The sequence below is a fragment of the Erythrolamprus reginae genome, chromosome Z (assembly GCF_031021105.1).
Source record: "Erythrolamprus reginae isolate rEryReg1 chromosome Z, rEryReg1.hap1, whole genome shotgun sequence".
NCBI classification, from domain to species: domain Eukaryota; kingdom Metazoa; phylum Chordata; class Lepidosauria; order Squamata; family Dipsadidae; genus Erythrolamprus; species Erythrolamprus reginae.
Genome location: NC_091963.1, coordinates 139928401 through 139950738, shown reverse-complemented (window position 1 = coordinate 139950738; position 22338 = coordinate 139928401). Strand labels below are relative to the sequence as shown.

The 22338-nt window shown below is 40.5% G+C and overlaps 4 protein-coding genes across 4 annotated transcripts; all 4 read right to left on the bottom strand.

The window, feature by feature from the left end:
- Nucleotides 1-868: 868 nt before the first annotated feature.
- On the bottom strand, nt 869-1837 carry LOC139154173 (olfactory receptor 11H6-like). The gene has a single exon (XM_070728604.1). The coding sequence runs from the start codon at nt 1826-1828 to the stop codon at nt 869-871; it is 960 nt and encodes a 319-aa protein (XP_070584705.1). The 5' UTR covers nt 1829-1837.
- Nucleotides 1838-6958: 5121 nt separating this feature from the next.
- Nucleotides 6959-7918, bottom strand: LOC139154171 (olfactory receptor 11G2-like). The gene has a single exon (XM_070728603.1). It carries the CDS (start codon nt 7916-7918, stop codon nt 6959-6961), a length of 960 nt encoding a protein of 319 aa, XP_070584704.1.
- Nucleotides 7919-12468: 4550 nt separating this feature from the next.
- LOC139154170 (olfactory receptor 11H6-like) lies at nt 12469-13437 on the bottom strand. Its single transcript, XM_070728602.1, has one exon. It carries the CDS (start codon nt 13426-13428, stop codon nt 12469-12471), a length of 960 nt encoding a protein of 319 aa, XP_070584703.1. The 5' UTR covers nt 13429-13437.
- A 5521-nt stretch (nt 13438-18958) lies between these two features.
- On the bottom strand, nt 18959-19888 carry LOC139153634 (olfactory receptor 11G2-like). Its single transcript, XM_070727830.1, has one exon. It carries the CDS (start codon nt 19886-19888, stop codon nt 18959-18961), a length of 930 nt encoding a protein of 309 aa, XP_070583931.1.
- Between the last annotated feature and the right edge of the window lie 2450 nt (nt 19889-22338).

The window sequence follows — 22338 nt, the reverse complement described above, 5'->3', positions numbered from 1 at the left end:
GCATACACTACTGGTATACTGGTGGGAAAAATAATATTGGCACACATTAATTTCATTGTAATGTAGATGTTCGCTATTTAATTAATTAATTAAAATAAGTTTAGTCTAGATTCTCTTTTTCTTCTCAAATAAAATACTGGATTATTTCAAAATGAATTGCGTAATAAGAGTGGAGTAATTTGTTCATAGTCAATGTTTAGAGCCACCCATTAGTAGTAATAGTAGTAGTAAACCAACTCTAGGATTTTGCATTCTTTTTTGTGTGAGACATGGATGATTACAGACTACAGATTTGGAAGGGACTTGTAGGTCAGTGTTGGTGAACCAATGGCATGGGTGACACAGGTGGCATGCGAAGCCATAGCTTCTGGCATGCGAGCCATTGCACTAGCTCAACTCCAATTTGTGTGCTGATTTTTGGCTCACACAGAGGCCCTGAGATGGCATTTTTGGCTTCCAGTGAACCTCCATGAGGATGGGCGAGGGAAGCATTTGGAGCCTTGGGAGGGTGAAAAACAGGCCTACTGGGCCCACTAGACTTTGAGAAACAGGCCATTTCCAGCCCCCAGAGGGCCTCCAGGGGACAGGGAAAGCTGTTTTCGCCCTCTCCAAGTATTGAATTATGGGTGTGGGCACTGGTGCATGCGCGATAGAGGACAACTGAGGAAAAAAAGATTCACCATCATTGTTGTAGATCATCTAGTCCACCCCCCATGCTCAAGCAGGAGTCCCTATAACATTTCAGAAAAATGGCAGATGAGTTGAAATTGGGAGGAGAATGTATGCATTCAGGACTATGTCCTCTCTAATTTTATGCAGAAAAGTAAACAAAACTTGGATTTTGTACCACCAGGAAGACTGGCCTCTTTTACTCTGTGATTGTTGACATTATCAAGCCTGATATTTCTGCCAATAATCTGTGTAGTGCCTCCTTCACTTGATCATTCCTCAGACAGTAGATCAAGGGGTTGAGGAAAGGTATAATGGCAGCATAGAAGAGTGTTATTGTCTTATTAATCTTTAAATAACTTTCTCCAGCTGGAATTACATACATTGCTCCTACAGTGCTGTAGAAAATTGTCACCACCAAAAGGTGCATAGATATAGTGTTGAAGCCCTTTCTAGAATTACCTTTACTGGAAGATTTCAACAAAGTGTAAATCACAATACCATAGGATAGCATAACAAATAAGACATTGCTTAAAAACAGAGTGTGCATGATAATTTGGCAAATCAATGGAGCCTTTCCAAGTGGAGGACAAGCCACAGATAGCAGCGAAACAATGTCACACAAAAAATGGTCAATAATGTTGGGTCCACAGAAGGATAACTTGGAAATCAAAACAGCAGGTGTGATATATCCGAGGAAACCAAGGATCCAACAAGTGGTTACCAGAATGTAACAGGAATGTGGGGACATGATGGTCTGATAGTGTAATGGGTGGCAGATGGCTAAGTATCGATCTAAAGCCATGGCTGAAAGGAAGAAGAATTCAGTAGTGCCAAGAGAGAACAAGAGGTAGAACTGGAGGAAGCAAGAATGGAAAGAGATAACCTGGTTATGGGTGGCAAGGTCAAAAAGCATGCAGGGAATTGTAGTGGTTACATAGCACATCTCCAGCCAAGAAAAGTTTCTCAGAAGAATATACATGGGAACCTGGCCCAGGTAGTTATCTCGACAGACCAGGGTTATAATGATGCTGTTTTCAACCAGTGTTAGAACATAAAGTAAAATCAAGAAAACAAGCAATAAGAAGCGGTTTTGCTGATCAATTCCAAATCCCAGCAAAATGAATTCCTGGATTGCAGTTCCATTGGCCGACTCCATCTGGAATCATATAAGTTCACATACCATTTGATAGATATTCTATATATTAAAAATCTGACAGAATATTATGCCATGTACTAATGACATCTGAAATAATAAACTAGATACTGAAGACTTTCAAATATTTTTTAAGAAACCATGAATTTCGCCAACATTCATTGAATAATACATTTTGATGCTTGATCTCTGTAATCGACACTGGAAGGTATATCATTACTTGAATTTCTGAAGTATAATCACATTATTTAGACTGCAAAAATCCAGGCAAAAATTGGATGATAACAGAAACCTATTAATCATATGTACAGATCATACCGATATTTGTAGTTCAGACATGACAGCTGAACCTTGGAGAACTAGTTCCAGCGAGTGTAAGAATGGTTTGCTGATGTAACACTTTTGAACGTTTTTTGAAAATCCTAGAAAGTGGAGTTTCAAAATATCTGGAAAAATCCAGTTTGTGAAATTTCTGGGTTCAGATCAATCTTCAGTCTAATGCTCATTTATTTATTTTGGTCAAGTAACACTCTGTTATAACTAGGTTTTATTCTTTCAATCATTACTCTGGAATAGGAATTTCAGAGTAAGAATTTCAGATTTATTACCACTATATTAATTTAGACATAACTGAAAAATATAATCTCTCTAAATACCACAGTGCAGTGCTCAAATTCAAGAAAAGTGGAGAAATTCTGCACAAAATTGCTTACTTGTGGCAAAAAAAATGCACCAAAATGTGTTGTGGAATTATTGGTAAACAGCATGAATCTAAGATAAAAATTTCAAAGAAAAGTGCAAATTCTGACATATATATATTTGTATAAATATTTTAAAAATTCTAGGAGAGGGAAGAAAAAAATAATTAAACCAACTTACAAAACTTTAGACAAAGCTTATAGTATAATATTTTGCAACTCCTGAAATAATATTCCATAACTATTTCTATCATGTAATCATTTCATTGAGTAAACTCTAATATTGTTAAGGGACACTAAACTTTGTTATTTTTGATTTTTGTCTACAGAAGCAGAACAATTGAATCTTGATTAATACACCCTTTGAAAAAGAGTCTTGCAAAATAAAATTCTGAATTCTAGCTAGAGCAATGAGTATCCATCTCCCTAAAATGCATTCTTAACCTTTTTAACGCTACTTGTCTATAATCATATACACACTTTCTGAGTCTTAGTCCCACTGAATTAACTCAGGATTACAGTATTTATATCTGTTTTGAAAAATGATTGCAGAAAATACTTCACAGGTTTATTTATTTCAGTAGCATGAAATATAGTTTAATATCCTTTCTTCCTTCCATGTCCATTTTAATATCCTTTCCTTCTTTCTTTCTTTCTTTCTTTCTTTCTCTCTCTCTCTCTTTCTTTCTTTCTTTCTTTCTATCCTTCTTTCTTCCTTCCTTCCTTCCTTCTTTCCCCAAATTGTAGCATGGTATTGACATATGGGAACCCTGCAAATATGGGAACCCTGCAAATCTTTTCATCTCTTTATCTTTGATGAAATTTGATAAAATTACTTAGAATAAACTTCAAGAGGAACTGTCATTTGTCTTTGCTTCCCACCCAACTCTTCTCAAAAATATAATTTCTATTTTCATACCTTAGCAGTGTAAAAAGATTGGTTTTGATACCAGAAAGCTCATAACTGGTGCTTGTCCAAAAGACTGAAAGGTCTTGGTATGAAATTGAGAGTAGAAAGAGTCATCATCATTATGTAATAAGTAAGAGCTCAAATGTTGTAGAAAGATTCTCCCAAATGAGTTTTATCATTATCTGGCAGGTAACTTGGGAATATGTTTTTCGGGATGAAAGAAGGAAAATTTGTAATGAAACAATTTATCTTGGGAGGGAAAATTCTACTTATACCAAATTTCCAGAAACATATTTGTAAAGAACATATTTAAGAAAGTTTTTCTTCTCCCCAGTAAAAGAAATTCACTTTATTAACTCTGAATAGTGAACTATAATCAGAATGACAATACAATGTACAGTGCAAAAAAAAAAAATCCATGTCAAATGTCAACATCAGGCAGCAAATTTCCTCTGAATATATTAACATTCAACATCTAAATCTATGACAAAGTAAAAGTTTTCTTGTCATTGTATTAATTATGGACATTGCTTCTTTGGCATTCTTCATCCATTGATGATATACTATTTACTATATTCTCTTTTTTTTCTTGGTTAATGGAGAACATATTTAAGATAACTATTATTAATCATAATACTTTTTATTAAATGCAATTTTTCTGCTCAGTACAAATATCAAATCAGGATGTGCAATGCACTATGCATAGACATGTTAATATGAACCAGAAAAAAAACTTTTGGCTATATTCCTCAACTTACAACTGGTTAGTTGGCAAATGTTCAAAATTATGACCTCCCTAAGGCTACTTCTGAGCCCGATTCAAATTTCTAATGGCTGCCTTCCCCATAGTTATGTGGTTGCATGATGAAACTGAGAGTAGAGAGAGTCACCATTATTATGTAATAACAGCATTTGGGTTTGTATTTATGGACTTCTGCAGCATCACAGGCAGTGGTGGGATTTAACCGGTTTGCACCACTTCAGCCAAACTGGTTGCTAAATTGCTGGCTAGCTCCGCCCTCCCCCTTCCAGGAGTCCCCACATGCCCTGTTTTGGCTCCCAGTAGGTGCAGGGAGGCCTACTAGGCACAAAATGGGGCACTGGGGTCTGTGCGCTATGGCTCCCATTACTATTTTTTGCTTCTAAGAAGTACAGGGAGGCCTATTAGGCGCCAAATGGGGTTTGTGGGATGCAACACTGCCCCCCATGGCCTGCTTTTGCTCACAGGTGGCTGCAGGGAGGTGTATTAGGCACAAAATGGGGCAAGGTGGTAATGTAGTGCTATCCCCTAGCAGTCCATTTTTGCTCCCAGGGGGGGTGCGGGAGGTCAAGAGCTGCCTGTCAAATGACTTGTCCATGCTCACCATGGCCACTCAGACAGTCATTGGGCTAGAACCAGTAATTTATTTTATTGTATTTTCCACAAGTGCAAGGAAACAGGACACATACAAAAATGGCACAAATAAATGGATATAAAGAAGCAAAACATAGCCATAAACTCATACAATGAATACATACAAATGGGTACAGTAGGACAGGGACAGGAGGCATACTGTTGCACCTATGCACCACCCCTTAGGGAACCCTTAAGAAATGTGAAAGGTCCAGGATAGACAGTTTAAGGTAAAAGGTATGAGGGTTAGAGAAATTAACAACAAGATTTAAGTTAAGTACTCCAGACATTTAGTACTCTATTGCAATCAAGATTAGAGCTACTTTAGTTTATATCTATTGATAGCCCTAATTTATTGCAGTTGAAATTGAAGTAATTGTTAACAGGTAGATGATCTCATGTAGTAATTTTAGGTCGGAGCATTACCTGGGCCTAAAATTTCAACTCCAGTGGAATAAGGAATGTACAATTTACAAAGTTTTGACTGAAACTAGCATTTACTACAGCAACTACAGTGATACCTCATCTTACGAATGCCTCTTCATACAAACTTTTTGAGATACGAGCCTGGTGTTTAAGATTTGTTTGCCTCTTCTTTCACCTTATGAACCTGAGCCCAGGTTCATGGGCTCTCTTACTGCGTGTGCGCTCTCTTACTGCCGCAGGGATTCCCCTGCCTTGTCAGTGCCACCGCTGGGATTTCCAATTTGCTTGCCGCCCCCCACCCCCACTGAAATTCCCCACCTCCTTTTGCTTGCACCTGAGGCCACGAATGTGGGAGCTGCCCCATTTCCCTGCCACTTTCCCCTCTAGCCCTTCTAGCTTCCTCTGCTCCCCACAGCCGCCCCATCCTGCTGTCAAAATCCCCCTGAGTCTACTGCTTCCTTTGCCCCATCTCGCTGCTAAAATCACCCATCCAAAAGCTTCCTACACCACCCCAAATTGTCTCCAAAATCACTCCCCCAAAAGCTTCCTACACCACTCCAAATTGCCTCCAAAGTCTTCCAAAATCACCTCTCCTTTCAAAATGCCTTGTTTCTCCTTGCTGCCTTTCTTCACTCTATTTGCCTTCATTAGGACTTCGATTTGGGTGGCATAGGAAGCAGCTGGAGGGGTGATTTTAGGAGCAATTTGGGGCAACATAGGAAGGGTTTGGAGGGGCAATTTTTGGAGCAATTTGGGGCAATGTACTAAGGTTTTGGAGGGGTGATTTTTGGAGCTATTTTGGGCAATGTAGAAAGCTTTTGGAGGGGTGATTTTAGGAGCAATTTCGGGAAACATTGGAAGGTTTTGGATGAGTGATTTTTGGAGTGATTTGGGGCAACCTAGGAAGCTTTTGGAGGGGTGATTTTGGGAGAGATTTGGGGCAGTGTTAGCCTTCGTTAGGACCTCCATTCCTCACTTCTCCTTGCTGTCCATCCCCACTCCATTAGCCTTCACTTTGTCTGCCCACCACTTTTTTTTTAAGCCTTAAAGTTTGGATTTTCCTAATGGGTTTGCACACATTATTTGCTTTTACATTGATTCCTATGGGAAAAAAATGTTTTGTCTTACAAACTTTTCACCTTACGAACCTCGTCCCGGAACCAATTAAGTTTGTAAGACAAGGTATCACTATAATCTAAAGTTCTAGGTGACAAATGGTGACAAATAAGGAACAACCTTCCCTGGCATGATTTTACATATTCAGATGAATATTGAGAGAATCCAATAAAGATGCATTAAAGGAAGAAGGGTTTAGAGCACAAAGCAAACTTTCTCACTTATTTGTTGGTTTATTGATGTCAGATGCATCGCAATTAAAATAGATATATAGTAGTCTCCCTTCCTTTTCATTATCAGCAAAAGATGTTACATCTATAGATTAAAGTGACCAGATTTTAAGATTAGAAAAGAGGGACACCATTTATTCTTTCTTGTTTTCTGTTTTCTCTGTCAGCACAAAAAAATAATTTAATGCAACCAATCATATGCTGTCTAATATGAAATTATTAATCTATAAAAACACTTTTAGTAAAAATAATTATATTGATTATTGAGTCAATGTTGAGGAGAAATAGAGAGTGAATTGTATACTTTCAGAGTTACAGCACAAACATTCATTTGGTAACAGTAGAAGAGATTGATGACATTTACACTATGATTGTTGGTATTATTGACCCTGATATCTCTGCCAATAATTTGTGCAATGCCTCCTTTACTTGATCGTTCCTCAGACAGTAAATCAAGGGGTTGAGAAATGGTATTATGGCAGTGTAGAAGAGTGTTATTGTCTTATTAATCTTTAAATAATTTTCTCCAACTGGAATTACATACATTACTCCAACAGTGCTGTAGAAAATTGTCACCACCAAAAGGTGCATAGATATAGTGTTGAAGCCCTTTCTAGAATTACCTTTATTGGAGGATTTCAACAAAGTGTAAATTACAATACCATAGGATAGCATAACAAATAAAACATTGCTTAAAAACAGAATGTGCACGATAATTTGGCAAATCAATGGAGTATTTCCAAATGGAGGACAAGCCACAGATAGCAGCAGAACAAGATCACACAAAAAATGGTCAATAATGTTGGTTCCACAGAAGGATAACTTGGAGATCAAAACAACAGGAGTGATGAACCCCAGGAAACCAAGGATCCAACAAGTGGTTACCAGAATGTAACAGGAATGTGGTGACATGATGATTGGATAATGTAATGGGTGGCAGATGGCTAGGTATCGATCTAAAGCCATGGCTGAAAGGAAGAAAAATTCAGTGAGGCCAAGAGAGAACAAGACGTAGAACTGGAGGAAGCAAACATGAAAAGAGATAATCTGGTTATGGGTCAGAAGGTCAAAAAGCATGCGGGGAATTGTGGTGGTTACATAGCACATCTCCAGCCAAGAAAAGTTTCTCAGAAGAATGTACATGGGAACCTGGCCCAGGTGGTTATCTCGACAGACCAGGATTATAATGGTGCTGTTTTCAACCAGTGTTAGAACATAAAGGATAATCAAGAAAACAAGCAATAAGAAGCGTTTTTGTTGATCAATTCCAAATCCCAGCAAAATGAATTCCTGGACTGCAGTTCCATTGGCCAACTCCATCTAGAATTATAAATTTACATACTATTTGGTAACTATTCTATATATCAAGAATCTGACAAAATATTATGCCATGTGCTAATAACATCTGAAATAACAAATTAAATACTCAAGACTCTCACAGCATTTATAAGAAACCATGAATTTCACCAACATTCATTAAATAACACACTTTGGTGCTACATGTCTGTGAAGGATGCTGGAAGGTATATCATTATTTGAATTTCTGAAGAAAAATCACATAATTTAGATTGCAAAAATCCAGGCAACCATTGGATGGTTGCAAAAATCCATTAATACTATGTACACATCATTCCAATATTTGTGGTTCAGACATGACAGCTGAAACTTTGAAAGCTAGTTCCATCAAGTGTGAGAATGGTTTGTTGATGAAAATCCTAGAAAGCATTATTTTAAGAGAACTGGAAGAAACCAGTTGAAAAACTTTCTTGGTACATATCAATCCTCAGTCTAATGTTCATTTATTTATCTTTATCAAGTAACACTCTGTTATAACTAGTATTTATTCTTTGAACTAGTATTTACTCTAGAACAGAAGTTTCAGGGTAAGAATTTCAGATTTAATATCACTACATTAATTTAGATATCATTGAAAAATATAATCTCTCTAAATTTCACGGTGCAGTGTTCAAATTGAAGACAAGCCTGCACAAAATTGCTTATTAGTGGAAAAAATGCATCAAATGATGTAGGGGAATTATTGGTAAACAGCATGAATCTTAGGTAAAATATTCAAAGAAAAGTGCATATTGAAGCATAGATATATTAGTATAAACATTTTAAAAATTCTAGGAGAGAGAAGAAAAAAATAATTAAACCAATTTGCTAAACTTTAGACACAACTTATGGATAAAGTTCATAAAATTATATACCAAAATGTCCTTTCTATTAATGACTACTTCACCTTCAACTGCAGCAATACATGGGCATGTAATAGATTCAAGCTAAATGTAAACCGCTCCAAAGTTGACTACAGAAAATACGACTTCAGCAATAGAGTGATCAATGCCTGGAATACAGTACCCGACTCTGTGGTTTCTTCCCCAAACCTCCAAAACCTTAACCTTAGACTGCCTACAGTCAACCTCTCCCTATTTCTAATGGATCTATAAGGGGTGTGCATAAGCGCACCACTGTTCCTATCATCCTTGTCCTACTGTCCTATTGTCCTTTTTTATTGTTAGTTTTTACTTATGTTATATTTATACAAACTATTACTATCCAGTAGATGTTTGACAAATAAATAAATTAAATAAATAATATATTGCAGTCTTGAGACAATATTCAATAACTATTTCTATCATGTAATCATTTCATTGAGTAAACTCTAATATTGCTAAGGGACACTATACTTTGTTATTTTTGATTCTATGGACAGCAGAACAATTAGAAGACTTGTATGTAAATACAGAGTCTTGCAAAATAAAATCCTGAATTCTAGCTAGAGCAATGACTATCCATCTCTCTAAAATACGTTCTTGACCTTTTTAATGCTACTTGTCTATAATCATATTAAAACCTTTCTGGGTATTAGTCCCATTGAAGTTACTCTGGATTATTCATATCTGTTTTGAAAAAAGAGTGCAGAAAATACTTCACAGGCTTTTTTATTTCAATAGCATGAAATATAGTTTAATATCCTTTCTTTTTTCTTCCTTCCTTCTTTCCCCATTTCACGATCACAAATTGTAGCAAGGTATTAACTTCCTGTTATTGGGTGCAACAAATGGGAACTCTATGCAAATCTCTTCATCTTTTGATCTTTGATGAAATTCAATAAACTTTCTTTGGATAAACTTTAAAGAGTCAAGATGAACTGTCAATTATTTTTTGCTTCCTACCCAACAGTTCTCAGAAATAGAATTTCTATTTTCATACCTTAGCAGAATAAAAAGATTGGTCTCTATAACAGAAAGCTTATCAGAAAAATTGCTTGCTGTTCATCATTGGTGCTTGTCCAGAAGACTGGTGGAGGAATGGTCATATTATGAAACTGAGAGTAGAAAGAGTCACCATCATTATGTAATAAGAGCTCAAACATTGTAGAAAGATTCTCCCAACTGAGTTTTATCATTATCTGGCACATAACTCAGGCACATCATTTGCAAACAAGGGAAGAAAATTTATAACAAAACAATTTATCTTGGTAGGGAAAATTCTACTTATACCAAATTTTCACAAACATATATATATATTTTTAAAAAAACTTATTTAAGATAGTTTTTCTCCCCCCCAGTAAAAGAAATCTTCTTTATTAACTCAGGGTGGTGAGTAATAATCAGAATTTCAATATAATGCAACGTATAGTGAAAAAAAAAATCCATGTCAAATGTCAATATCAGGCAATACATTTCCTCTGAGTATATTAACAGTCAGAATCTAAATCTATGACAAAGTAAGAGTTTTCTTGTCACTGTAGTAATTATGCACATTGCTTCCTTGGCATACTTTATCCATTAGTGGTATAGTATTGACTATATTCTCTCTTTTTTTCTTGGTTAATGGATAAATGGATTTAAAAATAAATTTTAAATCTGGATGTCCAATGCACTACACATAGACATATTAAAATGAACCAGAAAAAAATTATTTTGGCTATACAGGTATTGGCTTACAACTAGTTACTTGGCAAATGTTCAAAATTATGACCTTCCTGGGACTATTTTTGAGCAAGATTCAAATTTCTGGTGGCTGCATTTCCCATAGTCATGTGGTTTCATTTTGGCAATTGGTTTGTATTTATGGACTTTTGCAGCATCACCGGCAGAGGTGGAATTCAATTAGTTTGTACCACTTTGGCTGAACCTGTTGCTAGTTGGCTCCATCCTGCCCCTTTTAGGAATACCCACATGCCCCATTTTGGCTTCCAGGTAAGTTCAGGGAGCCCTACTAGGCCCAAAATAGGGCACGGGAGGAGGGGGCATGGCCCCTGTGGCCCATTTTTGCTTCTAGAAGACTACAAGGTGGTGTATTAGGCCCAAAATGGGGTGTGTGCGGTGTACCACTGCCTCCCTGTGGTTTGTTTTTGCTCCCAGGAGATTCCAGAGACACCTATTAGGCCCAAAATGGAGTTGAGGGGAAGTGACGCCTCAGCAGCCCATTTTTGCTCCCAGGAGGGTGCAGGAGCTGAGTGCTGTCTGTGAAACCCCAGTGATTACAGTGATAACCAGTAACTAAATTATTTGAATCTCATTCACATGGTCATAATGTTTGTCAACAAGCACAAGGAAACAGGACACATGAAAAAAATGGCACAAGTAAATGGATATAAAGAAGCAAAACATAGCCATAAACTCATAAATTGAATACATACAAAGGTAGGTACAGTAGAACGGAAGGCACGCTGGTGCACTTATGCATGCCCCATTACGGACCTCTTAAGAAATGTGTAAGGTCCACGGTAGACAGTTTAACTTAAAAGGTATGAGGGGTTAGAGAAACTAACAATAGGATCAGGTAAAATGTTCCAGACATTTACTACTCTATTGCAGAAGTTGTATTTTCTGTGATCAAGATTAGAGAGGATCACATTTAGTTTGTATCTATTGATAGCCCTAGTGTTATTGCAATTGAAATTAAAGTAGTTGTTAACACGTAGGACGTTAAGGTAGATGATCTTGTGTACTAAGCTTAGGTCAGAATGTAGATGGCACAGTTCAAGGTTATCCAGGCCTTAAATTTCAAGTCTAATGGAGTAAGGAATTTACAATTCACAAAGCTTTGGCTGGAACCAGCATTTACTCCTGGTTTCTGTTTCATCTCCCCCAAAGTGATTAATTTACAACCAAGACAAAAAAGCTCAATAAAGTCATTAACCTTTCAAAATGCTGTATACTGCTTTGTGTTTTTGAACTCATTTTTCTATCCATTATAATAGTGTCACTTATTTTTAATGCAATGCAAGAAATAAAAATATGAACTGCTCTGAAGCACATCACTAACAATTAAAAAGTCAGATTATAATTCTATAACTAATGGAAAAGTGGTGTGAACCAAAATGTTCCTTTTGCAAGTAAAATTAAAAAGTGCTAGTAAGGATATTTCTCACCAGTATACACTACTGGTATACTGGTGAGAAAAATAATATTGGTACACATTAATTTCATTGTAATGTAAATGTTCATGCTTTAATTAACTAATTAATTAATTAATTAATTAAAATAAATTCAGACTAGACTATCTTTTTCTGCACAAATAAAATACTGGACTATTTCAAAATGAATTTCCTAATAAGAGTGGAGGAATTCGTTCATAGTCAATCTTTAGAGCCACCCATTGGTAGTAGTAGTAGTAGGATTTTGCATTCTTTTTTGTGTGAGACAGGGATGATTACAGACTACAGATTATTAGATTTGGAAGGGACCTTGTAGATCATCTAGTTCAACACTCAGCTCAAGAAGGAGTTTCTATAACAAATGGCAGATGAGTTGAAATAGGTAGGAGAACGTATGCATTCAGGGCTATGTAACCTCTCATTTATGCAGAAAAGTAAACAAAACTTGGATTTTGTACCACCAGGAAGACTGGCTCTTTTACTCTGTGATTGTTGACATTATCAAGTCTGATATTTCTGCCAATAATCTGTGTAGTGCCTCCTTCACTTGATCATTCCTCAGACAGTAAATCAAGGGGTTGAGAAAAGGTATAATTGCAATATAGAAGAGTGTTATTGTCTTATTAATCTTTAAATAACTTTCTCCAACTGGAATTACGTACATTGCCCCTACAGTGCTGTAGAAAATTGTCACCACCAAAAGGTGCATAGATGTAGTGTTGAAGCCCTTTCTAGAATTACCTTTATTGGAAAATTTCATCAAAGTGTAAATCACAATACCATAGGATACCATAACAAACAATACATTGCTTAAAAACAGAATGTGCACGATAATTTGGCAAACCATAGAAGTATTTCCAAGTGGAGGACAAGCCAGAGATAGCAGCAGAACTAGGTCACACAAAAAATGGTCAATAATGTTGGGTCCACAGAAGGATAACTTGGAGATCAAAACAGCAGGTGTGATGTACCCCAGGAAACCAAGGATCCAACAAGTGGTTACCAGAATGTAACAGGAATGTGGGGACATGATGGTCTGATAGTGTAATGGGTGGCAGATGGCTAAGTATCGATCTAAAGCCATGGCTGAAAGGAAGAAAAATTCAGTGGTGCCAAGAGAGAACAAGAGGTAGAACTGGAGGAAGCAAACATGGAAAGAGATAACCTGGTTATGGGTTGCAAGGTCAAAAAGCATGCGGGGAATTGTGGTGGTTATATAGCACATCTCCAGCCAAGAAAAGTTTCTCAGAAGCATGTACATGGGAACCTGGCCCAGGTGGTTATCTCGACAGACCATGGTTATAATGGTGCTGTTTTCAACCAGTGTCAGTACATAAAGGATAATCAAGAAAACAAGCAATAAGAAGCGTTTTTGCTGATCAATTCCAAATCCCAGCAAAATGAATTCCTGGACTGCAGTTCCATTGGCCAACTCCATCTGGAATTATAAAATAAAACCTGTATTGCAAAAAAATGTGTATTTTGTTGTTCAATTGATATGTCAGGGTCATTTCTTCACCACCCCATGGACAGAAGCACAGCAGGTCTCCTGTTCTCTACTGTCTTCTTGAATCGGCCCAAACTCTCTCCCAATGTGTTGATGATACTATCTATCATCTCACCTTCTGCCATACCCTTCTCCTTTGCTTTCTGCCTTTCCCAATGTCAGATTCTTCTTCAGTTAGTCCTCTCTTCGCATTTGGTGGCCAAAATATTTGAGCTTCAAACAAAATATAGTGTCACCCATATTATAACCACATCTTGGGGTGTGGTGTAATTATTTTATATATCATAAATCTAACTAAATATTATGCCTCATACTAATGACAATTAAAATACATGAATTAGATACTCATGTTCATTTAACAATTCAGGTCATCGTACTTGATATCTGCAGAACATGATACACTATCCTTTCTTTCTTTCTTTCTTTCTTTCTTCTTTCTTTCTTTCTTTTTCTTTCTTTCTTTCTTTAATTTTATTTGATAACCATTTTTCTTTATGCATCATAATTACTTACTGTATCAAACTAGGTAGCTATTGTACTGGCACATGCCTTGTTTCAGTACAATAACTGGGAAAGCTAGGAAAATCTGTTTGCCTCTTTACTTATGATGGGAATGTGCCAAAATTACACTGGATACATTTTAAAAGTTTAAGTGGAAGTGCCATCCACTACTATTTCTTTATCTATCCTTCCTACCGAACAGTTCTTATAAATAGAATTTCAAGTTTCATACCTTAGCAGAGTAAAAATATTGGTCCCTATAATGGTAAAGTTGGTTGCTGTATATTATTGGTACGGGTCTAGAAGACCAGTGCAGAATAAATCATGCTATGTGATTGATAGTAGAAAGGCTCTCTAGGTATGTATAATAAATAAGAGCTCAAATATTGTTGAAAGATTCCCCCAATTGAACTTTATCATTATCTGGAAATGAAACTTGGGAATATGCAAGGGCAATTTGCAATGAAATAACATATCTCGAGAGAGAGAATTCTACTTCTACCAACGTTTTCTCAAAAATATATTTTTAGGAAATTATCTATGAACGTTTTAATAACTGAGTTGGAAAGGATCTTGGAAATGTTCTAGTCTAGGGGTTCCCAATTCCTGGTCTGTTGACTGGTACTGATATGTAGCATAGCAGAAATCAGGCCATGCCAACAAGTGAAGCACTATTTGTGGGAAGTAGACAACACATGAAACCATGTTCCTTCCCGTCTGTGGAAAAATATTTCTCTATGGAGTTGGTCCATGGTGCCTAAAAGGTTAAGGGCCATTGTTCTAGTGTAACTCTTTGCTCAAGCGGGAGATCCTATACAGTGATGACGAACCATTTTTTTTTGGTTTGCGTGCAAAAAGTGTGTGTGCATATGTGCTAGCATGTGCACACATGCTTACACCCATCCCCACCCCATCACCCGATGCACGTGCCCCCCCTGTGCTGTCCCTGCACATGCGCACAACCCCCTTCCAGTGAAGATGCACTGCATTTTCTTTCAATATCTTTCAGTGCAAATTGGGTGCGCTGGGATAGAGCTCCATTTTTGCTACCCCGCTGTCGTCCCCCCGGTCTGGGCAGTAGCCTACCTCTGCCCTACTCCCATCTCCATGCATGGGCACAGACCACATTGAAGGTGAAAAAATGGCCAAATGGGAAACCAGAAGTTCAGAAAAATGAGCAATTTGGGGGCAATTTTTTTTACTACACTCCAGGGCTCCAAGAAGCATCTCTAAAGTCCCCGGAGGACGAAACGGAGTATATCGTCTTTGGAGATTTCTCTCTCCCTCTCCCTCTCTCTCTTTCAGCGAGGGGGCTGCGAGAGCGCTTTCTCCGAGTTCGTCGGGAACGCCTGCCCTGCCTCTACTGCAGCCCCCTTGCTGAAAGCTCGGGAGGAAGGTGCTCCCAGTGAAGGGGCTGTGAGAGGGGTGGGGTGGGCATTCCCGAAGCGCACGGAGAAAACTCTCTCTCACAGCCCCCTGGCTGGGAGCGCAGGAGGCGGAGGAGGAGGAGAGGGGGCAGATTGGGCGGGCAGGGGGTGGAGAGGCAGGGGCGGCCACGGCTCCCTTTCCTTTTACTGCTGGCGCCTCCCCCCCCGCGGGCTGCCAGGGGAATGGGGAGCGCGCGCCCATGGAAAAGGGCGCGCGGGGGTATTTGGGGGTGCGCACCTGCTCACGGGCGCAGCTTACGGGGAATGGTGCTTATCACTGGCCCTAAACCATGTAGCGCTTTAAATGCTAATGACCAAAACCTTGAATTGCATCCAGAGACTAATTGGGAGTCAGTGCAGCTTGCGGAGAGTTGGTGTAATGTGGGAGTATCTAGGTGAACCCACAACTACTCGTAAGGCTGCATTGTGGGCCAGCTGTAGTCTCCAAACACTCTTCAGGGGTAGCTCCATGTAGTGTGTGTGGCAATAATTGCTTTGCAATGAATATAACTGCATCCTAAATCTAAAGAATAGAATGGAATAGGATAGGATAGGATAGGATAGGATAAGAAAGGACAGTACAGGACAGGACAGGACAGAATAGAGTAGAATTCTTTATTGGCCAAGTGTGATTAGACACACGAGGAATTTGTCTTGGTGCAGATGCTCTCAGTGTACATAAAAGAAAAAGATACATTTGTCAAGAATCATGTGGTACAACACTTAATGATTGTCATAGGAGTCAAATAGGCAATGAAGAAACAATATTAGTAAAAATCTTAGGATACAAGCAACAACAAGTTACAGTCATACAGTCCTAAGTGGGAGGAAAAGCATGATAGGAATGATGAGAAAAAACTAGAAGAAATAGAAGTGCAGACTTAGTAAAAAGTCTCACAGTGTTGAGGGAAATATTTGTTTAGTAGAGTGATGGTGTTCGGGAAAAAACTGTTCTTGTGTCTAGTTGTCTTGGTGTGCAGTGCTGTATAGTGACTCATTGCTCACAGTCACTCATGCCCTCATCACCTCGAGGTTCGACTACTGTAATGCTCTCTACATGGGGCTACCTTTGAAAAGTGTTCAGAAACTTCAGATCGTGCAGAATGCAGCTGTGAGAGCAGTCATGGGCTTACCTAGGTATGCCCATGTTTCACCATCACTCCGCAGTCTGCACTGGCTGCCGATCAATTTCCGGTCACAATTCAAAGTGTTGGTCATGACCTTTAAAGCCCTTCATGGCACTGGACCAGAATATCTCCGAGACCGCCTTCTGCCGCATGAATCCCAGTGACCGATTAGGTCCCACAGAGTGGGCCTTCTCCGGGTCCCGTCAACTAAACAATGTTGGTTGGTGGGCCCCAGGGGAAGAGCCTTCTCTGTGGCGGCCCTGACTCTCTGGAACCAACTCCCCCCAGAGATTAGAGCTGCCCCTACTCTCCCCGCCTTCCGTAAACTCCTTAAAACCCAACTTTGTCGTCAGGCATGGGGGAACTGAAACACCTCCCCCGGGCATGTCTAATTTATGCATGGTATGTTTGTGTGTGTGTATGTTAGTAAATGGGGTTCTTTTTAAGTATTTTTAAATATTTTAAATTTATTTGGATTTGTCATGATTTGTTGTATTTTACTGTGAGCCGCCCCGAGTCTGCGGAGAGGGGCAGCATACAAATCTAAATAATAAAATAAATAAATAAAAATAAAATAGTGACGTTTTGAGGGTAGGAGTTGAAACAGTTTGTGTCCAGGATGTGAGAGGTCATTCTTTTTTGTGCTTTTTTGGTGATGTTTTTGATGTTAGGTGACCATTTTAGGTCTTGAGAACCTAGAAATTTGAAGGTCTCTACTGTTGATACTGTGTTGTCTAGTATTGTGAGAGGTGGAACGATGGGAGGGTTTCTCCTAAAGTCTACCACTATTTCTACGGTTTTGGGTGTGTTCAGTTTTAGATTGTTCCGGTCACACCATAAGGATAGTTGTTCAACTTCCCATCTGTATGTGGATTCATCATTGTCTCGAATCAGTCCGATCACTGTTGTATCATCTGCAAATTTCAGTTGCTTAAGAGATGGATCGTTTGAGATGCAGTCATTAGTGTATAGTGTATAACCGTGCCACACTTTTTTTATCATTGTAGCAATGGGCATTGTGTCATCTGTTTATCCTACCTATTGGACACTCTCTCTTTTGTTTAAATGGTTTAGGGAGAAGGCCAATGGAAATGAATTTTTCTATTCCGGGTTTGAATTATGAGATTCTTTGTGTTCTCTGGGCTTGATTGTTTGCTTGCAGATATTTCATTAACCATCTAAGATTAGGGTTAGAATTAGGAGAGCGTAGGATTTGCCATGTCTGTGTTGGTGGAACTGCCCTTCAAGGTTTCTTAATTAGGCTGTTGTTTATCATTTGTTTTTGTTTTTTGTCTTAATTGATGATGGATTGTTGTTATTAACTTTACATTATTATTACACCATGTTTCCCTGAAAATAAGACCCTGTCTTGTATGTATGTATTTATGTATGTATATGCATATGTATATACATATATACTTATATACATATATATAAGTATATATGTATATACTTATATATATCACATGTTTTTGCTGAATTTTTAAAATTAAAAATTAAAATTATGAATAAATTAACTGCCTTGAAATAGACCTGGGTTGGGCCTAGAGGCAAAAAGGAGCTGTGACGTTCCTTCAATATACCAGGGTGATCCAACAGAATATATATATGCATATGTGTGTTTGTGTGTGTGTGTGTGTGTGTACACACACACACACACACACACACACACTGAAATAAACACTTGGCTTTATTGCCATGCACTCAAAAGCCCAATTCGACTTATTATCAAGTAATAATTATTATTTTGGGGGATACTGGGTAATAACATAATATAAATAAAAATTAAGCATTTCAAACTGTAGGTAGTCCTCAACTTTCCACATTTCATTTAGTAACCATTTAAAATTACAATGACACTGAAAAAACCATGTGATCCCTAACTTAACTTAAGTAACTTAACTTAAGTAACTCCGAGTCTACGGAGAGGGGCGGCATACAAATTTAATAAATAATAATAATAATAATAATAATAATAATTAACAACTGCAATGATTCACTTAATAACTGGCATACAATGTGTCAAAACTCAGTTCACAACTTTGCAACTTTCCCACAGAAATTTTGGCTCCATTGTGTTCATAAGTCAGATGTCACCTTCTCTTCTAGAGGAGATAATATCCAATGTACACTGTTTTCTACAGGAATTGCATATCAGAAGGATCAGCAAATGCTTTCAAAGAAAAAAGAAAATATTTCTGCTGAGGTATTCAATTCAATTTTGTACTGTAAAGTATTCTTCATCTAATCTTTCTTTATCCATTTCTTCTATGGTGAAATACTTTGCATGTTATTTAAGTTGTGGTAAGTATTGCCATATAGAACAGATTAAAATATTTCTCTCAAGTTTTAACACAATCTATTAGGAAAGAACTAAAAGAACTTTTTTTCCCAGCAGAAATCTCACTATATTCTTCTGAGCAGCTTGTCCAATGCCTCTTTCATTTTGTTGTTTCTCAGACAATAGATCAAGGGATTGAGAAAGGGTGTGACAGCAGCATAAAATACTGCAATCACCTTACTAATGTTTGGGTGGCTTTCACCACGTGGAATTACATACATTGCTCCTACAGTACCATAGAAAAGTGTCACCACTAGGAGATGCATGGAGATGGTAGAGAAGGACTTCCTGCACCGGCTTTTGCTGAAGGATTTTGTCAAAGTACAGATCACATTGCCATAAGAGAATGTCACAAAGAAGACATTGACCAAAAACAGAATTTGCATGCTAATTTGCATGACAAGTGGAGCCTTCCCAAGAGGAGGACAAGCTAAAGAAAGAATTGGCCCAGGATCACAGACAAAGTGGTCAATGCTGTTGTCTCCACAAAAAGACAATTTGGAAATCAAAATAATTGGGAGAAGGTATCCTAGAAAGCCAATTAACCAACACCCAATTATCAATCTATAGCAGAAGTTTGGGGACACAATTTTGGAATAATGCAAGGGGTGGCAAATAGCTAAGTAGCGATCTAAAGCCATGAGTGAGAGGAAGAAAAATTCAGTGTTGCCAAGTGAAAAGAAGATATAAAATTGGAAGAAGCAGGCATGGAAGGAGATAATCTGGTTTTGGGTTGCCAGATTGTAAAGCAAGCGGGGAATACTGGTGGTCACATAGCAAATCTCCAGCCAAGAAAAATTGCTTAGCAGGATATACATGGGGAGTTGGCTCAACTGATTGTCTTTAAGGACCACAGTGATGATTATGATATTTTCAACCAAAGTGAGCACATAAAGGTCAATCAAGAAAGCAAACAGCAGGAGTTGTTTCTTCTGATCCATTTGAAATCCCAGCAAAATGAATTCCTGGATTGCTGTTCCATTGGTCAATTCCATCTGTAGTCCTATATAGGAATCACTATCATATACAGTTACATTTGTTATTATCTCATATGTCTATTGGATTAGCTCGAAAGAGAAACAATTCATGAAAGGGCAGCGCCGGACTTACCCGGCAGGCAGGCTTTGCTGGAGGGACCGGGAGACACGGTCCCTCATGGCGGCCGCCATTTTGGATCCCGGGCGAAGTCTCGCGATGCGAGACTTCGCTCGGGAGAGGAGGGCCTGATTGGCTAAGGCCCTGATTGGTCCGGGCGGGGCCTGCTTGCCCTATATAAGGGCGAGCAGGCCCGAGGCTCTTCCTTTTCGCCCGGACCGATCTACCGAGCAGACATTCGATCGGTCTGCTCCGTCGGCCATTTTATTTGGCAACCTCGTGCGAGGCGCCATTTTGAGGCCTGTGGTGGGGCGGAAAGCCTTTTCGCATCATTAGCGGAGCCAGCATCGGCTGGGCTCCGCTCCGGTTTGGAGCCTCATTGTCCTTCGTAGTAGGGAGGGGGGTGCTGCCTTCTGGTGGCCTCGCGGGCCCGCGGGGGTCGCTGGGGGGATTGTAGGCCTGGGATAAAGGCCTGGTTTTGGGCCTTGTCGCCCATTGGAAGGGGGGATTGGCTTCCTTGGTGGGTTTGCACTACTGAGGCTTGCTGTTAGGGCAGGCCTTGTTCAGGAGGTGCAGGGCCCGTTGGGGGAGGGCTTGGTCCCGCCCTATTCCTTCTTGTCAAAAAATAGATTTTAGTGGTATGGCCCCTAAAAAGCGGCCAGCTAAGGCCCTCCCGGCCCAACCTGTGGTGCGGCCTAGGAGGGCTGTCAGGCCGTCTGCCTGGGCTCGGGCGGCGGCAGAGGGGCCCCCGGGGGGGATCCCGGTGGGGGGGGTGGTAGGGTTTATGCCCACAGTCCCTCAACCCGAGGTGTCCCCTTCTCTCTCCTGGGCCAGGGTCCTGGAGCGGCTCGACGAGTTGGAGAGGTGGCGGTCGGGGGCAGGCCCGGAGGGGCTTTCCTCGGCTGCCACCGCAGCTTGGGGCGCAGACCCCGAAGAGGAGTCGGCCCCCGCTGGGCAAGTGGCCCACGAAGTACAGATGGCGGGAACCGGACAGGCGGGCAGCACCGGGCAGACGGGCCATGCTGGACAGATGGCCCAGCCTGGGCAATGGTCATCTTTCCAGGGCCCAACCAGGATGGGCCCACCGTGGATGGCTTCTACCCCTTACGGGGCAGGTGAGGTTGCACCACATGCAGGCACATCTCCGCTACTGCCCATCCAGGGTCCCGGGTTCATCCCGCCAGCTATGGGGGGTGGCAACAGTTTCACGGGGGCTGCTGCAGGCACCTGTGGTCAGGTTTGGTCCCCGCCAGCTCCGCCAGTGGGGGCGCTGGGGGTGCCTGTCCCACCTGGGGCGGGGGTGGGGGGTTGGATTCCTCCTCCACCGGCCATTATGCCACCGGTCCCATTCATGTATCCACCGGGGCTTGGGGTGCTGGGCTCGGGGGCCACCACGGTGTGGGACCCGTTCGCCAGCATCAAGCCTGGGGCCATCCCTTGTGGGTTGCCCGCCACACCTTTAGGGTACCATCTGCACCCGTCAGTTAAGGAGGCAATCTGGCGGGGGGAGTACGTTGATTTGTTCTCCATCTTGAACAGGGAGGTCCCTAAACAAGATAAGGAGGTTGTCCCTGGGGAGAAGGTGAAAAAGACAAAGGTCACGAAATGCTTCAGCTCGTGGCTGTATGCATTTCTGACCTTTGCGTCGGTGGTCATTCAGAGGCAGCCGGGGAGGGCCGCTGCCTTGCTGAAGTACATCGACCTGATAGCGAGGGCCCATTTTGAGTATGGGGGGACCATATGGAGGCACTACGACAAGGGCTTCCGTATGCGTATTGCCCATGACCCCTACTTGCCTTGGGATATGGTGGTTCCGGACCTGTGGTTCCAGGCCACTCATATGTCAGGGAAGGAGGGCTGTGATAGGACCGATAGCGGTCACTTTATGGAGGAGGAGCCTGCGACGCCCGCGCCGGCCAAGGCCGTGGCGGGTGCCGTTAGTAAGGGTGCCTCTTTAATATGTCACGAGTTCGCTGCAAAGGGGGCGTGTTTTCGCCCCATTTGCAGGTTTCGTCACGCCTGCGGAAGTTGTGGGGGAAACCATTCCGCAGCCGTGTGCCCCCGCCCCAAGAAGGGGATTGAAAAGAAAGGCTCGGGTCCCCCAAAGCCTCCCCCACCTGCTGGGGGAAAAGGGGCCCAGCCCAATTAATTTAGGGGTGCTTGAGGGTTGGTTGGGCGACTACCACCCTCGCTCGAGAGCGGCCGCTCTCTTGCTAGGTTTTGCAGAGGGATTTAGGATCCCTTATCAGGGTGTTAGGAAGGCCTTCATGTCTGACAACCTTAGGTCGGTTGTTGGTCATGAAGACATTGTTAGGGAGAAGATTGGGAAGGAGGTTGCCGAAGGCAGGGT

Bases quoted from the DNA above. Each gene is read 5' to 3' on its own strand.
- LOC139154170 (XM_070728602.1), bottom strand. From the start codon at position 13,428: ATGGAGTTGGCCAATGGAACTGCAGTCCAGGAATTCATTTTGCTGGGA.
- LOC139153634 (XM_070727830.1), bottom strand. From the start codon at position 19,888: ATGGAATTGACCAATGGAACAGCAATCCAGGAATTCATTTTGCTGGGA.
- LOC139154171 (XM_070728603.1), bottom strand. From the start codon at position 7,918: ATGGAGTTGGCCAATGGAACTGCAGTCCAGGAATTCATTTTGCTGGGA.
- LOC139154173 (XM_070728604.1), bottom strand. From the start codon at position 1,828: ATGGAGTCGGCCAATGGAACTGCAATCCAGGAATTCATTTTGCTGGGA.